Here is a 17,456-nt window from a genome sequence, read left to right on the forward strand (position 1 = left end):
GCCTCCTATTCATCCCAATTCCGGCCCTGGAGGGCCAGTCTGTAACACAGTTTGCAGATTTCCCTGCTCAAACAGACATTCTAAACCCAACAATTAGCTGTTGATCTGAATAAGGTGTGTTTGAGCAGGGAAACCTGCAGATTGTGTTGCAGACTGACCCTCCAAGACCGGAACTGGGCTACCCTGCTGTTGTAGATTTTGTTGTATGTTGAAGTTTTTATTTAAAGCTACTGTCTTGGTGTGTTCACTTGTAGAAAGACCCCACCCCACCAAAAAAAAAAATGCTCACCTGATATCATCTTCATTGGCAAAAATAATGACCACGCGAGCGTTGGGGTTTTCCCTCAGCCGACGGATAATCTTGTCGAACTCTCCAGGCCTGGGCTCCCGGGGGATCTTCACTGACTGAGAGATGCAGACGCCCCCTGCAAGAGAATCAGAGTGATGGGTGAGCGGCGGTTATGTCACCTGACTCTACTCACTAATAACTGAAGCTTCCGGACACCATCTGCCAATGCAAAGCTCATTCTTCAATCCTGCGTTAACTTGTACCGTGCAGAGATGTTTTGAGGGGCAGGGCCTCAAAGCTTCTGCCGCAAACATTAAAGGAGCACTCTGTACCTTTAAACAGTTCAGGCTAAAGGGGCAGGTGCTCAGATACCCCTCGGTCCTCGCCTTCTGCACGTGCCTGGATATAACCACTCATGACTACAATACCAGAAAGTGTATCTTCACTGAGTCGAAGAGGAAAATTTTGAGAATTAACTGGTTACCAATGGTTACCATTCGAGAAGGACATCTGTCTGAGATAGAATGAGCTTATTTCACAAAGTAAACAAGAATAACCTCATGCCTCTTATCTGCTATCCAAATTCCATGGAAAATAAAATCAGGTGTCTGTGAAGAACCAGAAAAACAGAAAATGAGAGAGAGCCAAGTTTGCAGGATTTGGGCTCGGGAGCTACAAGAGGGACAAGAAGCCAGTTTGATGCAATTCAGGGAAATTCCCATGACTCTTGATAAACCTGCATCATATGACACACAAGCAAAATAATGGCTATAGGGTACAAATGATTCGATTAAAGCATCTCATTCGCTTCTAGCCTATAAATAAAGAGCTATTGATTAATTTGATGCAATTATTGATTTATTGATTAATAATCGATCGCATAACTAATAATGCAGCTAGCATTATCAGAGGTGGATAGTTCAGGTCCAAGTAAAAATCCAGACCAAGATTTTGTTTCAACCAACCATTTCAGCATAAAGAGTCACAGTCACAGAGTACTCAACTGCTTGGTTGAAACAAAATCTTGGTCTGGATTTTTACTTTCTGGACCTGAACTATCCATCTCTGAGCAGTATTTTAGATTTCTAACCATAGTGTTAGACGTCTTATATCTCCCAATCAGTCAGCTGGGTGACACTTATCCAGGCTTGAGTCCTCCAATGGGATCTGAGCTCATCTCACACATTCTCTCATGAAGCCCTCCCCGAAATCAAAGCCTCCTGAAATGTAGCACATCTCATAAAACCACATCTGATGTAGCATTAAGGTGTAGGATGTGGAAGCCACACCCCCTGAAACTGGGCGGGGGGGGGGGGGGGGTTTGTTGGAGGTCTACGAAGGATTACTATGTATGATGACAGGTAGGGCTCTGAATCCAGTTACATAAACCTAATGCTGAATAAAGGCCTTTATTTTTGTCAGCGCTTGGCATGTTTTAAGGGAGAATGTTGCCCATGTGACAAAAGCTGCGTGCGTGGGTGAACACTGGCAGATTGCAGGCTGTTAATCTGTCGAAATATCAGGCCGGCGGAGCGCACGGGTGGCGTTATTAGGCACTCAGGCATGCACAGGCTTGTGCGGGGGGGGGGGAGGGGGGGGTGTCGCGTGAGAGCGACGCTGTAGGTCACCGTAAATAATGTTAGCAGCTGAGAGCCTGTTCCACCCGGGCCGGCCGCCGACTCGGAACGGGGGCCATCTGATGCACTCTGCAGCCACATTGAGCTGTCAGCCCCACTTACAGGGCTTACTTTGGGGGGGGGGGGGGGATGAGGAAATTGCTGGTACTTAGCCTCAGGTGTGAGACTATACTCCAAACATGGATACGTTACTCTTTATAAGCTGTATCCCAAGATTCATGATTTTACTGCCACTGTTCAGGGCCTAGCTCAAGGGCACACAGGCATGTGACTGTTTTGCTGAGACTGGGGTTCAAACCGGCGACCTTCTGGTCACAGAGACTTAGCCAGCAAAGCCACTCACCCCCCCCCGCGAGATGTGCACCGCACCTCTCTTTCTTAGAAGTGAATAGTGATACTTTAATGAACCCACTTTGGGGAAATAGAATATTTTTTCCAAGCAAATCTAGCTCTACATGAGACACACAAGCCCAGGAGCCAAGAGTTAAGGGCCCCGCTCAGGGGCCCAATGGCGGCATCGGACCGCCGGACTTCCAATCACATACTGCCCCCATTTCTCAGTCACATTGATAGCAGAGCGGCACCCATGCAGAGCCTTAACAAGCGAGCGTATATCAGGCCCCATAAAAACAAAGACAGCTGTGACAAAATATACCTGCTCTTCTTCACCTACCATCAATATATACAGTAGCTCATCTGTGTACATGTGAATATGGAGGAATCACCACAATGTCCCAGGCTATGCTGTGAAAGCCAGGAAGCATGTGCAGAATCCGCCCAATGAAGATTGTCATCCTGCTATGGTTATGTTTGATTTTTTTTCACCTTTTTGTTGTTCTTTTTTTTTTTTTAAATCATCACTGACAGTGGATGGCATCTGTCACCAGCCAGGGAGATTATGCTCTTCAGCTGGGTGTTTCTTGCCCTATTTCGATATATTCTGCATTGGACAGAATGAGTAAATAAGGAATGTGTTACTGAGTGACTCTGAAGCTACAGTACATGGTAGCAAACAGTGTATATAAATACAGCATGTCTTTGTGAGAGACAGAGGAGGGAGGGCATGTTTTGGGTATCGAGTCCTTTGTAAAATTGTACAGTTGAATAAACTGATTTGGATTTTGGAAGGAACGATGCTTCATTTTAAGCGGAGTGGAGAGCAGGATGGTGCTGAGAGGACGGGCAGACAAGAGGATCTCATTTCATCAGGGTGGACGAATGCAAGCGGCTGCCCGTGGTGGAGAAGCAGCCATAACAGGCAATTCATGTTTTATGAAGGAGACCGTGCTGCCGCTGCGTATCGACCCGGCTCAGACGCCCCCGAAGGAAGCGTCACGCCCCTCTCACTGCGCCCGGAGGCGGAAATTCCAGAACATTCCAGCACTCTGTACACCTGCAGCAAAATGGCGTCGCCACAGCAGCGTCAACAAAGTCATGCATCTTCAATGGGCACGGTCCACATCCACGGCACGGTCCACATCCACGGCACGGTCCACATCCATGCTATACTGTCGACATCGTACCAGAAAATCTTCTCGTTGTTTTTTTTAACCCGTAAGTCATTGATTTTTTTAAATTAAACTTTTCTAAATTCCTTTAAATCAATATGAATTTGACAAATCAAATCAAATTCACAGTGCATGGAATATAATAAACAAGCTAACAGAAAATTTCATCAAAATAGGGAAAAAAAGGCAATTACATCCCACTGTGCTTCCAATGGGTAATATTCAAAGAGGCAAACAGGCTGATTTAATTAAAACTGAATCACTAAGGAGGTTGTCCTGTCCAGGCCGATCTAAGAATCGTTTTGTAATGCAGTCATCTGTGCTGGATGAGAAATTCGTCAAAATATAGACCGTGCATGAATTGCAGCATCGTGTGTGAATTAAGAATGTGTGCATCGCTAATAAAGCAATTGCAGACTAATAACAGGCTGGTTTGTTCCAGAACAGCAGAGTATTTGTGTATTCAGCTTGTGACATTTGTCTTTTTGTTTCGTGACACTATTTACTCTCATTTCATAAAAGCGTCGCTCCTGGTGTTTGCAAACCTAATTCTGCAGCCAGTATTATTGGTTCGGATGGACACTCTGCTGTCCTGGGAGACATAGAGCGATATACAGCTTTGAACCTGCAGACAAATTTTCCACACAATGAAAAGCACAGCAGGTATAGGACCCATAACTGCTATTATTCCCAGAAACTTATCAGATCCTGCAGACCACCGATCTCATTAACATTTAAACATATTAAAGTTTCTTCTCAGGATGATGTTCATATATAATTGCGTATGTTTCTGAAATGCACTCATTTTCTTCTATCTGCTTGCGGGGTATTGGTATTTAGACAGTGGGGTAACTAGATTTTCATTTGCCTTGGTGCAACACCGGCCTCAATTCAAGGTAATGATCTGTCTCCACATAAAGAAGGATTTGTTAAAGGCAGCAGAGCACACAGGCTGACCAATGATCTAATTGGGGCATTGATTTCTTAAAGGTAAGACTAACAAAAAGGCCGCAGACAATGACAAATCAATCAGAGCGTATCTTCACGTGGAAATCTCTACTGTATGAATAGGTGTCACTGAAAGCCAGCACAGCTCAGTCTGACAGAACAGTGTGTGGGGAAACTACCTTCCTTTCATTCATCCATCCATATATCCATTCATCCCTGATAAATCACTACCAGGATCATGAAGGGCATCAACTTTTCCCATTAAACAAGAAGGTGAAACACCTGGATGGGATGTCAGCTGGTATTATCCATTCATCCATCCATCCATCGTCTGTACCGACTTGTCATATACAGGGGGGTCCGGAGCCTATGGGAGCAAGGCAGGGAACAACCCGGGATGGGCGGCCAACTCATCACAGGGCAGCAGGGCACGCTCACACGCCATTCACACTCACACACACTCACACGCCATTCACACTCACACGCCATTCACACTCACACACCATTCACACACATGCACACCTATGGGCAATTTAGTATCCTCCCCTCCACACAGCAGGGCAGAGACTGGAATCAAAGTCCCATAGGCATGAGGCAACAAATCCTACCACTGCACCACCCACTGTTGGTATTTTATCATGATTATTTATCTGCTTTTTTGTTTGTTTGTTTGTTTGTTTATTATTATTATAGAGCTGGGAATACCCAGCTTACTCTAGGCAGAGCTAACCACCAAAACTGTCCAAATTCAGCACATGACACACATATGATCAAGGGCGTCGGTGTGGTTTCAACATTGGTAGAGACCAAATTAGCCATGAGTCACCCCCCCCCCCCCCCCCCAAATGCACACGGTACTCCCTCAGTATCGGTACGGACATGTCCTGACCGTCTAGAACCAAATCTACTCCCTTGCACATGGTATTTTCCTTCTCCCAAGCAAAAATACGTAGTTAAGTGAATTTGCAGGTCTGCACTAGGATTAGCGTGTGAGTCTGTGCCCTGGGACAGACTGGGTTGCTTGTATTGTGCCTTTACTTCCTGGGACAGGCTACTGGTGCAGTTTGGCCCAGTACTGGATAGGCAGTCATTTGAATGATGGATGGTATGAAATCCTGATCAATGTACCCAGAGTGCCAAAGTGTTAATTGAAGACAACACAAGGGAGGGTGTAGATGTCCCGTGGTGGCGTGGAGTCACTCACCTCTGAGCGACTACCAATAATAGCAGAATACCTCTTGTCCCAGATCATGCCTCTTGTAGACAATGTTAAATCCTAACACAGCAGTGACAGCGGAAGGTAGGGTAAACACACAGGGCGGGGTTTGGCAAGCACTCACATCCCCTGGGCCTATAGGACACCCCGATAATAACATCTAGGTCACCCTCATTGGCCTCAGTGTCACATTGGGCTTCTTTGATTGGGTGGATGAAGGAGAGACTAGGGAATGCTTGCTCAGGACGGCTTTCTTGGGTCTTCTGTGTCTGAGGGATTTCCTTTTGGCCTTTGCTGAGGAGTCCTCAGCGATCTGTTCTTAAAGGAACATCATGCCCATCTTGTTTTGTCCTGCGAAATCTTTTTATTTAGTCTCGGCTTGTCCTGCCCTGTGGTAATTCCCTGCCCCATATCTCTGCTTTCATTTTTTCCCACTTTATTTTATGATTTCTGGCAGATGCTAAATATGTCGAAGGGATAGACAGTTGATAAGTAAATAAATTAAATGTTATAAGCGATATCCATCAGTTGGATCACACATAAGTGAGTTTTGTTTATGTTTGGGGCTTCTGGTCTCTCCTCCTGATCTCTATACATCTGCAGCTTAGATGTTCTCTCCATGTTTGCATGGGTTTCCTCTTGGTCTCCCTTCTGTTGTCCAAAAATGCACGGTTAGATGAACTGGCATCTCTAAGTAGCCTTTAGTCTGTGCCCCGTGATGGATTGGCATCCCATCCAGGGTGTCCTCTGCCCCGTGATGGATTGGCATCCCATCCAGGGTGTCCCCTGCCCCGTGGGCTGTGTTTCCTGGGACAGAATCCCAGACTCACCGTTCCCAGTGCCGGATAAGCAGTTATGGAAGATGGGTGGATGTTTTTTTATGTCAGGAGTAGCAATTCAGACAGCAAAGGGAGTGAACCTTGTACTTATTTGGCTTAGTTTGCGGCAGAATGGCAACGCTGGCATATACAGCAGAATCTGCTATCACAGTACAGAGGGGATCACAGCAGGATCAAACTGCATCATGTGAGGGAGACTTTTTGTTCACCAGCGTGCGACACGGGGGCCAGCACTTCAGGGAGGGGGGGGGGGGGGTGATCATTCTGTCTTACAGCTTCATCATTGTAATTATTTAAAAACTGCATTATTTAAAATTTTCTAGTGATCTTTCCAGATGGTGAAACTTCATTAAATGTTATGCTTTTGTGCTTCATATTTTTGATAAATGTACTTTGATGCCGAATGAAAGTACATTAAAAGACGGCTGTCACTGTAACAATCACGTGTAGTGCTTTCATTAAAGTTAGCTTGATATAAAGAATTGTTCGTGTAACGCTGTTCTTGTGCTATGACTGATGTACCCGAATGCCTCCACTGCATCTACAGATGTTGTTAATTGGTAATGAATTTAAAGATATGGTACTTTATTAGGGAATAATTGCAAGATGATTATTCCTGTCATATTTCCCAGGTTTCAAATACATTTTTGTTACTTTGGTTATAGAATTATTTAGTCTGTTCTTACCTATCCACCATCAGTTGGTGAGAGTCTGCAGCCAATACCAGGAACAATCTCCCCGGTTTTCACAACTGCGTAATTAGGGAAAGTTAATTATATTCCTCTAGGGCCTAATGACTGGAGATTTCACCTGCAGCTGCAGCACCAGCTGCTTCTCTGTGGGAGGATCGTTGCTAAATTCGCGAGTATTTCGATTGCCTTCCAGACCAAAATCACAGCACCACCTGTCGGACAGAGACACTCCGGCTGTGATGCATCGCCATGGACACTGAGGGGACAGTGCAAGGCTGGGGGGGGTCCCCTGCCGCAAAATTTCACTTTTTCACAGTTCGCACACTCATCATAACCGCACAGGTCATTGTCAGATCTTTCAAAAATGGTCCCAATATCGACCTGGAATGTGTAGGTGCTGTACATGCCTTACATGAATGGAGCCTCCCGTCATCATCACACTGATGCATTAATGCATGCAAATCCAAAACACTCCGAATGAAAACGTTGCATAGAGTTACATTTTGCCTGTAAACTGTTTCAGGATAATCCAGTGCATTTACATGGAGGAAGGGCCCAAACAGAAGAAGAGAGATTAATGGGAATCAGAGATCAGTCACATGGCTCAGGACATGAGGAGGCTCTGTGTGTGTGTGTGTGTGTGTGTGTGTGGTTTCATAGTGAAGGTCAGTATCCCGCACCGTCTCCTGGGGAGTTTATGTCAGTTTATACTCCAAGGCATAGCGTCTGTTCTTGTAGGCAGCGAGTAAAAGAAATTTGTAAAATGCCAAGAATGTGTTACATAGCGGGCAGCATGGTTGCCTGTGCCCTCCTGGACTGGGGGCTCAATTCCCACCCCTGCTGCCCCCCCCCCCCACCCCGTGCTTCTTGGCATCCAAAATCTGCCACCCCTCACTAGCATAGAAATTCAAAAAACGATGGTGACATAAGGTGTAAATCCGAAAACAAAAACGATAAAACAGCTGCTCAACTTCAGACTGACAGGTGAAGCTGATTCTGCCTCTTTGAGCAAAATGCATGCAGGACTATAACGGATGTTTTTATGGTTATGATTAGGGGATTTCTGCTGTAATGGGACAGATGTCTTCCCATAAAACCTCAGTGGGGATGGGCCAGATCAGCTACATTCTAATCAAACCGATAACAGTTACATTCATCAAGTTCATTTATTACGTTCATAATGCAATTTCTTCGGTTTGTCTTAAAGCTTTTCTATAATGCTCCACACCAGATATTTCACCAATATGCTTCTTAGGCATCTTATTTTTACACTGTTCACTAATATTTATGGCGATGTGCGAAATGGGGATGTGTGTAATGGAGATGTGCGAAATGGGGATGTGTATCACAGATCATAGACAAAGCCTATAAATACATGGTCTATGATACCATACAATTAGAAATTGTAGTAGAACCTTAGGAATTGTAGTATCACACCATTGATGTAAAGCACATTCAAAATGTTTGTTTCAAAATAAAGTCATTGTATTTGTTTGTACTGAAAACAACAAAAGAGATTCCAGATAACTGGAGTTGATCGTAAGACCTTAACATGAAAATATATTATAGTAACATACAAAACTGACACGAAAGGAAGAATGATTTGTGATGCTTTAATGTTGGGTAATTTCTTTCTAAATTTGATTTTGAATCTACACAGAAACTTGGACTGGATTTCCAATTTAAATCAGTTTTTTGTTACACGCTAGAAAATTAGCACTCCCAAAGCTGAGCATGCGGGCTAACAGAGCTGAGTATCACTTCTATTCCCCTGCTGATTTCCCTGCTTACGCATGACAGAGTTATAATCACATTACACATAGACCTTTCCCCAATTTTCCAATCTCATATGAGTCAGTTTCATGTGTTGGAAACGCGCGTAATCGCAGACCTGCCTGCGTTAGATATTTACATAATAATGTAACATGCCCTGTGATAGAGTGCTAAAGGATTGGTTCTGATTTCCGCATTCGCGCGTTCCGTTTGAGATTGCTGGTTCTGGGTAACTCAGACTACAATTCCCAGGTGCTCGGCTGCTGCCTGGGAAGGAACATGAGAAAATTAGAGGCATCTTAAAAGGGAAGAAGTTTCGAGAGATGGGAGAGCAGGTATTAATGCCTCGCACGCTCGACACAGATCTAATTAAGTGCTCAAACTTTATGCACCATCATGGCTGCCTCCAAAGAACCGGGACTCAACAAACTCCATATCCCAAAGCGTGAGTGCAGAACCAGTGTCCCTCTGAGGTGGCTCTTCTCGGGGATCCCTGGGACTGACTCCCTGCTCACTGTGACCCTGGACTGGATGAGCAGTTATGGAAGACAGATGCCCTTATAATAGCGCTTAATATGACGTCTGTAGCATGTACCTTGACCCAAGAAGCCACGTAACTGATGTCATGAATATGGATTTGGAGCATGGCTACATTAAACATACCAGGAAATTAGGACAGTGAGTTAATTCCACTGTGCTTCCCAGTATATGCTGTTGGGTGGTTTAAATCCAATTCACAACTTAGAGTGAACATGCTGACGGAACTCGTGACATTTGGTATTCAGTGAGTTGGTCTGTGGTACTGGGATACGCATCACTTCAAAGATAAAGCAATTTCCCGGGAAATATCCTATCTGGCGGTTATGTGACCCAATCAAACCTAAAAAGCTGTGCTCTTCACATCTGTGCATAACAAATGACCAGTTCACTCTGATATTAACTTTAATTATTGATATTGATATTGATGTGTTGTCTTAATAAGGTAACATTGCATTTAGCAGCTAAACCCTGCCAAGTGCAGCTAATACATTTGAAATAATTTATTTTGCATTTACATGATAATAATCATTCATTAATGTCTCCCAAAACCAAAAAAAGAAAAAGTTTTAATTAATAAGATTATCTAGGGGGAAAAAAACTTTACCATTTCTTGGAGTTCAATTACATTAAAATTAGATAATGATTCTCATCCAATTAATTAAATCCCTACAACTACAAATAGCACAACATAAGCAAAGGCATCACTCAGCAGAGGTATGGGATGGAGTGACGCTTTATTGCTGTTGCAATACCATGTCACTAGTCACAAGTACCAGCGAAAAACTGGCCATCAACCCGACCATACATACACAAACATCACATTACAGGGGGTAGACAGGTCAGGAAGACGGGGGATATAGGAAGAACAGAGAAAACAGAATTACACGAGGAGAGAGGAGGAGAATAAAAAAAAAAAACAGCCCCCAGACTGTACTCCAGTAGGGAGTATAATGTAGGAACAGAAAAAAACACCTCAGCAAGATAAGCACATAGTCACCACACCTCACAACATAAAAAGTCGTGACTTGCAACAGGGGAGGGAATGGGGAAGTGGAGGTAGTCCAGCATAGACAGACAGCCATCCGGTCCTGCAGCCAGAGGCGCTGGTCACAGACCCGCCTGTTCACGCTGGGGGTATGAAGCGGCGAAGGCGTTGGATTGGGGGAGGGTGTCCTTGGGATTGGGGGAGAGGGATGCAAGAGAGTCTCACTGCCTTGTTCTTCCTTGTAAGCCACCCCACTCCACCGTACAGGGATGGAAGTCACGGGTACTGTGTCCTCACACCTTTCTGGACTCGAGAGCCGAATTTTACAGTGTTTCCATGCTGTGTGTACAGTGTACAGTGTTCCATGCTGTGTGTACAGTGTTTCCATGCTGTGTGTACAGTGTACAGTGTTCCATGCTGTGTGTACAGTACGTATAAGAGTTTCATGCTGTGTGTACAGTGTACAGTGTTCTATGCTGTGTGTACAGTGTACAGTGTTCCATGCTGTGTGTACAGTGTACAGTGTTCCATGCTGTGTGTACAGTGTACAGTGTTCCATGCTGTGTGTACGTATAAGAGTTTCATGCATGTCACCACTTGCAAGGCACATGTACACAGGCACAAACACCGTTTTCTTGCTGTCATCCGTTCTGGTCCCTTCCGCGAGTTTCCATCTGTAGCCTCAGGCGAAACTCCCTCCTGTCTCTCCCAGCTCCGACCCCTGTCACACGGCGATGGATAAATCTCGCACGTTCAAGGTCCCCGCAAGCAAAACGCCAGGATGCACCTCACACGTTTACATAACTTAGGCATACCCATGGATGCAATAGAAGCTCGCCGGGACAACTGCACGATGCATTTGGGGTGACAGGCCCCAAGTCTCAGCCTGTTAGGGTTATATGTCACCTTGTCCATCTCTCATTCCCAGCATCAGTTCCCATAATCATCCATTTTAAGTTGTCTGCATATGGTTATGACCTGTGTTTCAAAAAGTTTCTTCCCCTTGCAGCTTAGATGACATCAGTCATAAAAAGATCACATCATCAACACATACTGTACATTCTCCTCCTTCAAAGGTGTTTGAAATAGTTCATTGTACAACAAAACCTCTAAATGATCCTGTTACCAACTTTAACGTGAAGGACTGACATGGAATGAAGTCCTTTTATCCTGTAGAAAATAGCTCTTGGCTGCAGGAATCCAGACCCGTGTGACCGTCTCTACTTTTGAAAACACATGTCAGAGTGACCCAGCTCTCTACAAGAAGACTTTTTTGTCCTACTCTGTGGATATCGCTCTAAAACTTCTCTATACCTTCTAGTTTCTGTTAGACACACAGAGATAATGTAATATATTTGTATCATAAATTTATTTGGAACCGTTTCAAAATCTCGAATTGATTTCGCCAACGTCATCAAAGATGCAGGAAGACTCAGTGGGTGACGTTACAGCAGTCTTTAGCAATTCGGTCCTCGGGGACCTGCAGACAGTCTGTGTTTTTGCTCCCTCCCAGCTCCTGGAATGTAGACTGTCTAGATGGGAGCTGGGAGGGAGCAAAAACGTGGTCCGTCTGTAGGTCCCAGAGGAATGGACTGAGAAACACTGCTGTACAGCCTTGTGTCTCCGGGGCTGTGGGTTTAATCCCTGCTCGGAACTCTGTATATATGAGTTTGCATGTTCTCTCAGTGTTTCTGAATGATTTTTCTTTGAGTCTAGATACATATGTTTGAGTGGATTGGAGTCTAAAGCCCTTTTAGGGTGTGACTGTACCCACATGTCTAGGGTACTTGCTAAATATCAGAACAATCCTGATTTGGATAGTACTGCATGTGAAACTTACCATCCAATTAGAGAAACACTGGAGACATACTACAGTTCCATCAGTTGGCTCCTCCAGAGCCAGATCATAGTTGCATGTGAGTCCCAGAGGATTCTCTGTGGATGACGGTTTAAATAATCTTAGGTTTCTAATTCTAGTAAGTACCATCTGTTCTTCATTAACCAGACATCATCAGTAATAAATACTCTCAAAAGAGATTTGCCCTGAAAAATTATAAAGATAGATTTCATTATACTTTTTATTTTCTAAAAGGTGTATTAATCTATTACAAATGTAGGTTATTAAGTTTTACCCCAATATAAACACCCTTAATCAGGTTCTTATTTTAGCATTACAGTGATTTAGGTGCAACCCAGCAAGTACAATGTGAGGCAGAGCACAACCAAGATGGCCTCCCGCCCAGTTTTAGGCAACAGACTGTGGAAAAACGGGTCAACGACAATTAAAAAACACATTGGTGTTCTGCCCCTTACAGAACCCTAACCGAATACTCACAAATAACAAAGAGCAGTCAGCAACAGAGCGAGCTTGCAGAATCTTTGCAAAACCATGCAATTAATGTACGTTTCAACATGTTTTTAGAACAAAAAACATGCTTGTTTATCTGTTCCAGATGTGAGGACCCCAAAAGGACCCAAAATTAACTGACTACTTTAAAATAACGCCAGTTGAGTTCGAACTGTTTGTGGGCGAAGGATATTCTTCTCAAGTATGTTTTTCTCCTGTTCTTATTAGTTTACAATGCATGAATTTATTGTACCTTGTTCCCAACGAACTAATGTACTAATGTGGTGAATCTCATTATAAGCCTCACACCCCCAAAGTGCTGCAATGGTACGTGCCGAATCAGGTTGGTCAGGGGGAGGAGTTTTTAATGGGTTAGTCTGGTTTCTAAGAGGCCAGTAGAGAGATCTGAAGAGTGAGAGCTGATCTAGAGTGTTCTGTTGTGGAAATATTTTTCTTTTCATCCTTCTTCTTTCATATTTAGCCTTCACATTGTTTGTATTTTTTAAATGTAGATAATTTTTTTCATTTTTCTACTTTTTTCCCTAGGCTATTACATGCATTAAATAAATAACCTTTGCGGAATGCGTGTTAATTCAGTCTATCGGCATTTTTTAAAACACTGCCTGGCTTTGGTGACACACCCACCCACATCTCCTGCACCTAAATAAAACGCCGTTCCACCACAAACCACAATCCTAAAAGGAAAACCCACCACAGACACTTTCAGATAACTGGGCACCTCGGCCGATACGATATGGTGTGGGCAGCTCCAGAAACAGAGTGGGCATGAAGCACGGGCTCCTGGATGTAATCGCCTGCCTGGTGAACAGCGCGTGTCTATGAACGTAGGCGCTCTCTCCGCACGCAGCAGCGGGGCCTGACAGCCACATGCATGCTTCTGATTCGATACGTGTGTCACCTGGTGTAGATCACATTTCGTAGATGGCTGGCTCAGTGGGCAGCACTGCAAGCTCACGATTCCTGCCTGCTTCGTGTCTCGTGTTTTTCCTGTATGTTTATTGGCTTCCCACTGCCACGCAAAACCACACAGGTGTCTCTAAATGGCTCCACCGTCAGTCCAAACCCTACTGCCAACTGCAATCCCATCCAGACTCTCCCCAGCCTAATTCTTAGCACTAGGAACAGACTCCAGGTTCCCTGTTTTCCTGTATTGGACATGTATGGAAAATAGATGAACGGATATGTTACACCTACAAGTAGTAGTATGGGTAAGCATGAAAAAAACTTAATACGCGCCCCCCCCTAAAAAATTTTTTTTTTAAAAATGAAATCAATGCAAGATTCCAAAACAGCTTAAGATTTAAGTATCGTTTAAGTTTTCATATTCATTATTCCATCCACACATCTACAAATCTTCCCACAGCTTCTGCTGATTAGGAGGTGACATAATGGGGATACTTTTTGAAAGTAATACCCTTATTCTTACCCAGCGTTTGCTCCATGTAACCTGTTCTTATGAAATGCTGTGCATTAAATTAGCCTGCAGGCACTAGTTCACATCAGTGGTTGGCTTTTGTGTGCAACTCCTGCCCTGATTTCCCTTTATACTACAAACAAATACTACAAATTTCACACTGTAAAGTTTATCTTCACAGAACTTTTAGAACATTATACCCCATGGGCAACAACTCTTTTTTCCTCTCTCTTTCTCTTCCTGAATAGAAATTGTGTTTTAAAAATCACTGTGACGTAAAGAAAAAATTCAATACTTTTATGTCTTTATAGCAAAACCTGTGTTGTTTCAATATTAATTCTTTTCCACAACCACTTATGCAGGACAAAGTGAGACTGGGGGGTGGCACAAGGCTGGGGACACCATGAACAGGACGACTCCACATACAATCACACACTATGGGGGATTTCAAATAGGTCAACTTACCTACCTGTGAAAGAAAGCCAGCACAACACGAGGGGAACATGAAACCATAGAGAGGGACACAGACTGAGCCACATACCTATTTTTATATCTTTTAAATTAAAATTCGAGCATAAACTGTGATGCCTTGCTGAAGGGTTGAAGAAATTGGGAAGTTCAGACCGGATCCGAGAGGAATGAGGGGGGAGGGGTTTTCATCCCTGACTTCTGCTGAGTTCGGCATAACAGATAGGCCCTTTTCATGGCCTTTTACCGTCTGAGCTTGTAGGGTAACATATGCCATGAATTCAGGTGAAATTCACTGCTCTCCTCTGTCAGGAGGAACGGCAGAAGCTTTGGCCTTCAGGGGTCTACGACTGAATGAGCTAAATGTTCGTGACCTGCCGAGATAATTATTGTAGTGGCTGGCTTTTGCAGAATGGGGGGCTAGGTGCAGTTGACATGGGAGAACTGGAGCGGTTACAAGGCTTGGTTTACGATTGATGGACACGTCCCTAAAAAGGAAAAGGAGAGAAAAGAAAAGCATAAAGAAATTTAAAAAATAAAGCAGCGGAGCCGAAAAAAAGGGATGGGCCTCCTGAAGCAGCGCCCCCCTGAGTTTGGGAGGGTAATGTGTGTCCTTCTAGAGGAACGTCAAGTTACACGCGCCTGACCTGTGCAGCAGTACGGACCCACAGAGAGCCGCACGCCTGTGCTTTCACCCACACAAGGCGACCGAGGGTAGAAACGACACAACAGAAGCCCTGAACCAATAAATAAACATATGCTAATCAGTAATAGCCTAACACATTAACTTGCGTAATAAATATTCATGGCCTCACAGTGGCAAAGGCCCAAAACCTATTAGCAACATCAGAGGAATTCAGAGGATTACATTGTCATTTCTTTTCAATAGAGGTCTGAGGATTTGTGGGTTTACAGCGTGTTGACTTGCTCATTTCCTTCTGAATAACTGTCTGTCTTAGTTTTGGAGATTCTGCAGGTGGGAAACTGCAAAGCATTTCACCCATGACAATCTTTCACATAAAACAAACCAATAATGCCCTGAATGTGTTTATTCAGCAGGTTTAATTTTGAAGTTTTCATGCATTTGTTGCCACTCTGTTACTATTTTATGACTTGGAACCAACGATTATTTCCTATATACCTCTGGACACATACAGTATTGTACAAGAGTCTTAGGTAGTCAAAGAAAATAATATTTAAATGACATTATATAAAACTATGATATTATGTGTGTAAAAGTGTGTTAGTTTAACCATTTCAAATAACTAAAATAACTCCAGTATTTGCAGCAACCATCCAGTATAGCCGTGCATTTTTCTGACACGAGCACTAGCACACCTCGCATAGCTAATCAACACCCTGCAGGCTTTTAAAACTAATTTAATCAATTAGCTAAGTGAGCTGGTGGTGAAATGCAAGAAATACATGGAATGGCTGAGGTGCCCCTGAGGAGAGGTTGGGGAAATGAAGCCGTGTTCATCTAGCCATCCAAGAAGACATCAGTAACTTTTTGGAGAACTGAGGAAATCCTTGTTAGTTTTTATTGTGCTACTTTTAATCTATCGGTTTAAGCATTAAACATTTCTTTAGACTGCCTAAGATTTTTTGCACAGTACTGTATTTACAATGGTTTCATCCACTGTTATCCACCCGTCTTTCACAGCCCTCATCCAGAAAAGGGCCTGCCTTCACCCTGAACCTATTCCATGCAGCCTGGACCAGAGATCAGTCCATTACAGGGTGCACACACAAATTTAGGCAATTTTGAGAGTCGGCTTGACCCAAATGCGTGTTTTTGGCCAACAGGGGGAAACAAGATAATTGTAGAAAGAGAGAACATTTAAACCCCAAAACACAGTAACCACAAACACACGGATTGTTCCTCTGTTGGTCTTTTGTCAACAACATGAAAAGAACAAACAAAAGGTTTCTTTAAGTTCTGGGCTTCAAAGCAAAGTCGAAGGTTTTCATCGCTTTTTGGTGGTGGGTGTAGGTCAGGAAACGCCTGATAACCACATTTTACTCTGGTAAGTGGTTTCTGGTCATGACATTCCTGGTCCATGTGTATTTTTTTTGTTTGTACCAGTAATTGTGGTATCGCCCTACAGAACGCATAATTAAACCTTTTCTAGAATTCATGACAAAGTCGCAAATTTCCTGTAAATCTCCACAAATCTTCCTTTCTTGTCTAATCTTAGTCTACGTGGCAGATGAGAAAAGAAAGAGTAGCCAGATGTGGTTATATATTCTCAAACCATATCCCTACTGAAAATAACATGGATAGCAAGATGTAATTTACCAGTCGGGGACCTTAGGTGATGGACACCACACAGGTCTCTAATGAGTCAGCCAGGTGCCGCATGAATGATCACATTCCCAGGGCCGAATATGCGTGTTCGTCAGATGAGACTTTACTTGCCCAACCAGCCAACTGAAATCCCATCCAAAATTCAGGCAAGTAGAGGAAACCATCCAGTGTAGCAATACGCTAAATTCCATATGGAAACAAACTTAGTAAGACTGTGTCTTAGCCTTTGGAAAAAACCCTTTACAAAAGGTCAATTTTAGAGATTTTTCAGATTTAGGCAGTGATGAGTCCATTCTAATGTTCTGGCACCTGCACGCCACACACATCTCAGAGCTTTAATACGAAGCAAAACTTATTTTACACTTCATAAGACACAGGGAGGGTGCAAATGTTCTGAATTGGGTGAAATCAGGTGACAAGACCAGTTGTATTTTTCCCCATCTTTGCTGCAGTGAAAACAGCTGTCCTTCC

At 43.6% G+C, this 17,456-nt stretch overlaps 1 protein-coding gene across 2 annotated transcripts in view; it reads right to left on the bottom strand.

The window, feature by feature from the left end:
- The window catches only part of LOC111855051 (metabotropic glutamate receptor 4-like), a 253,692-nt gene that overhangs the window by 77,994 nt on the left and 158,242 nt on the right, over nt 1–17,456 (bottom strand). For both annotated transcript variants that reach the window (XM_023833665.2, XM_023833666.2), the window contains exon 4: nt 290–425. In XM_023833665.2, coding sequence (XP_023689433.2) covers nt 290–425 — 136 coding nt within the window. The remainder of the gene's footprint in view (nt 1–289; nt 426–17,456) is intronic.

This window comes from Paramormyrops kingsleyae, chromosome 8 (assembly GCF_048594095.1).
Source record: "Paramormyrops kingsleyae isolate MSU_618 chromosome 8, PKINGS_0.4, whole genome shotgun sequence".
Classification (NCBI taxonomy): Eukaryota; Metazoa; Chordata; class Actinopteri; order Osteoglossiformes; family Mormyridae; genus Paramormyrops; species Paramormyrops kingsleyae.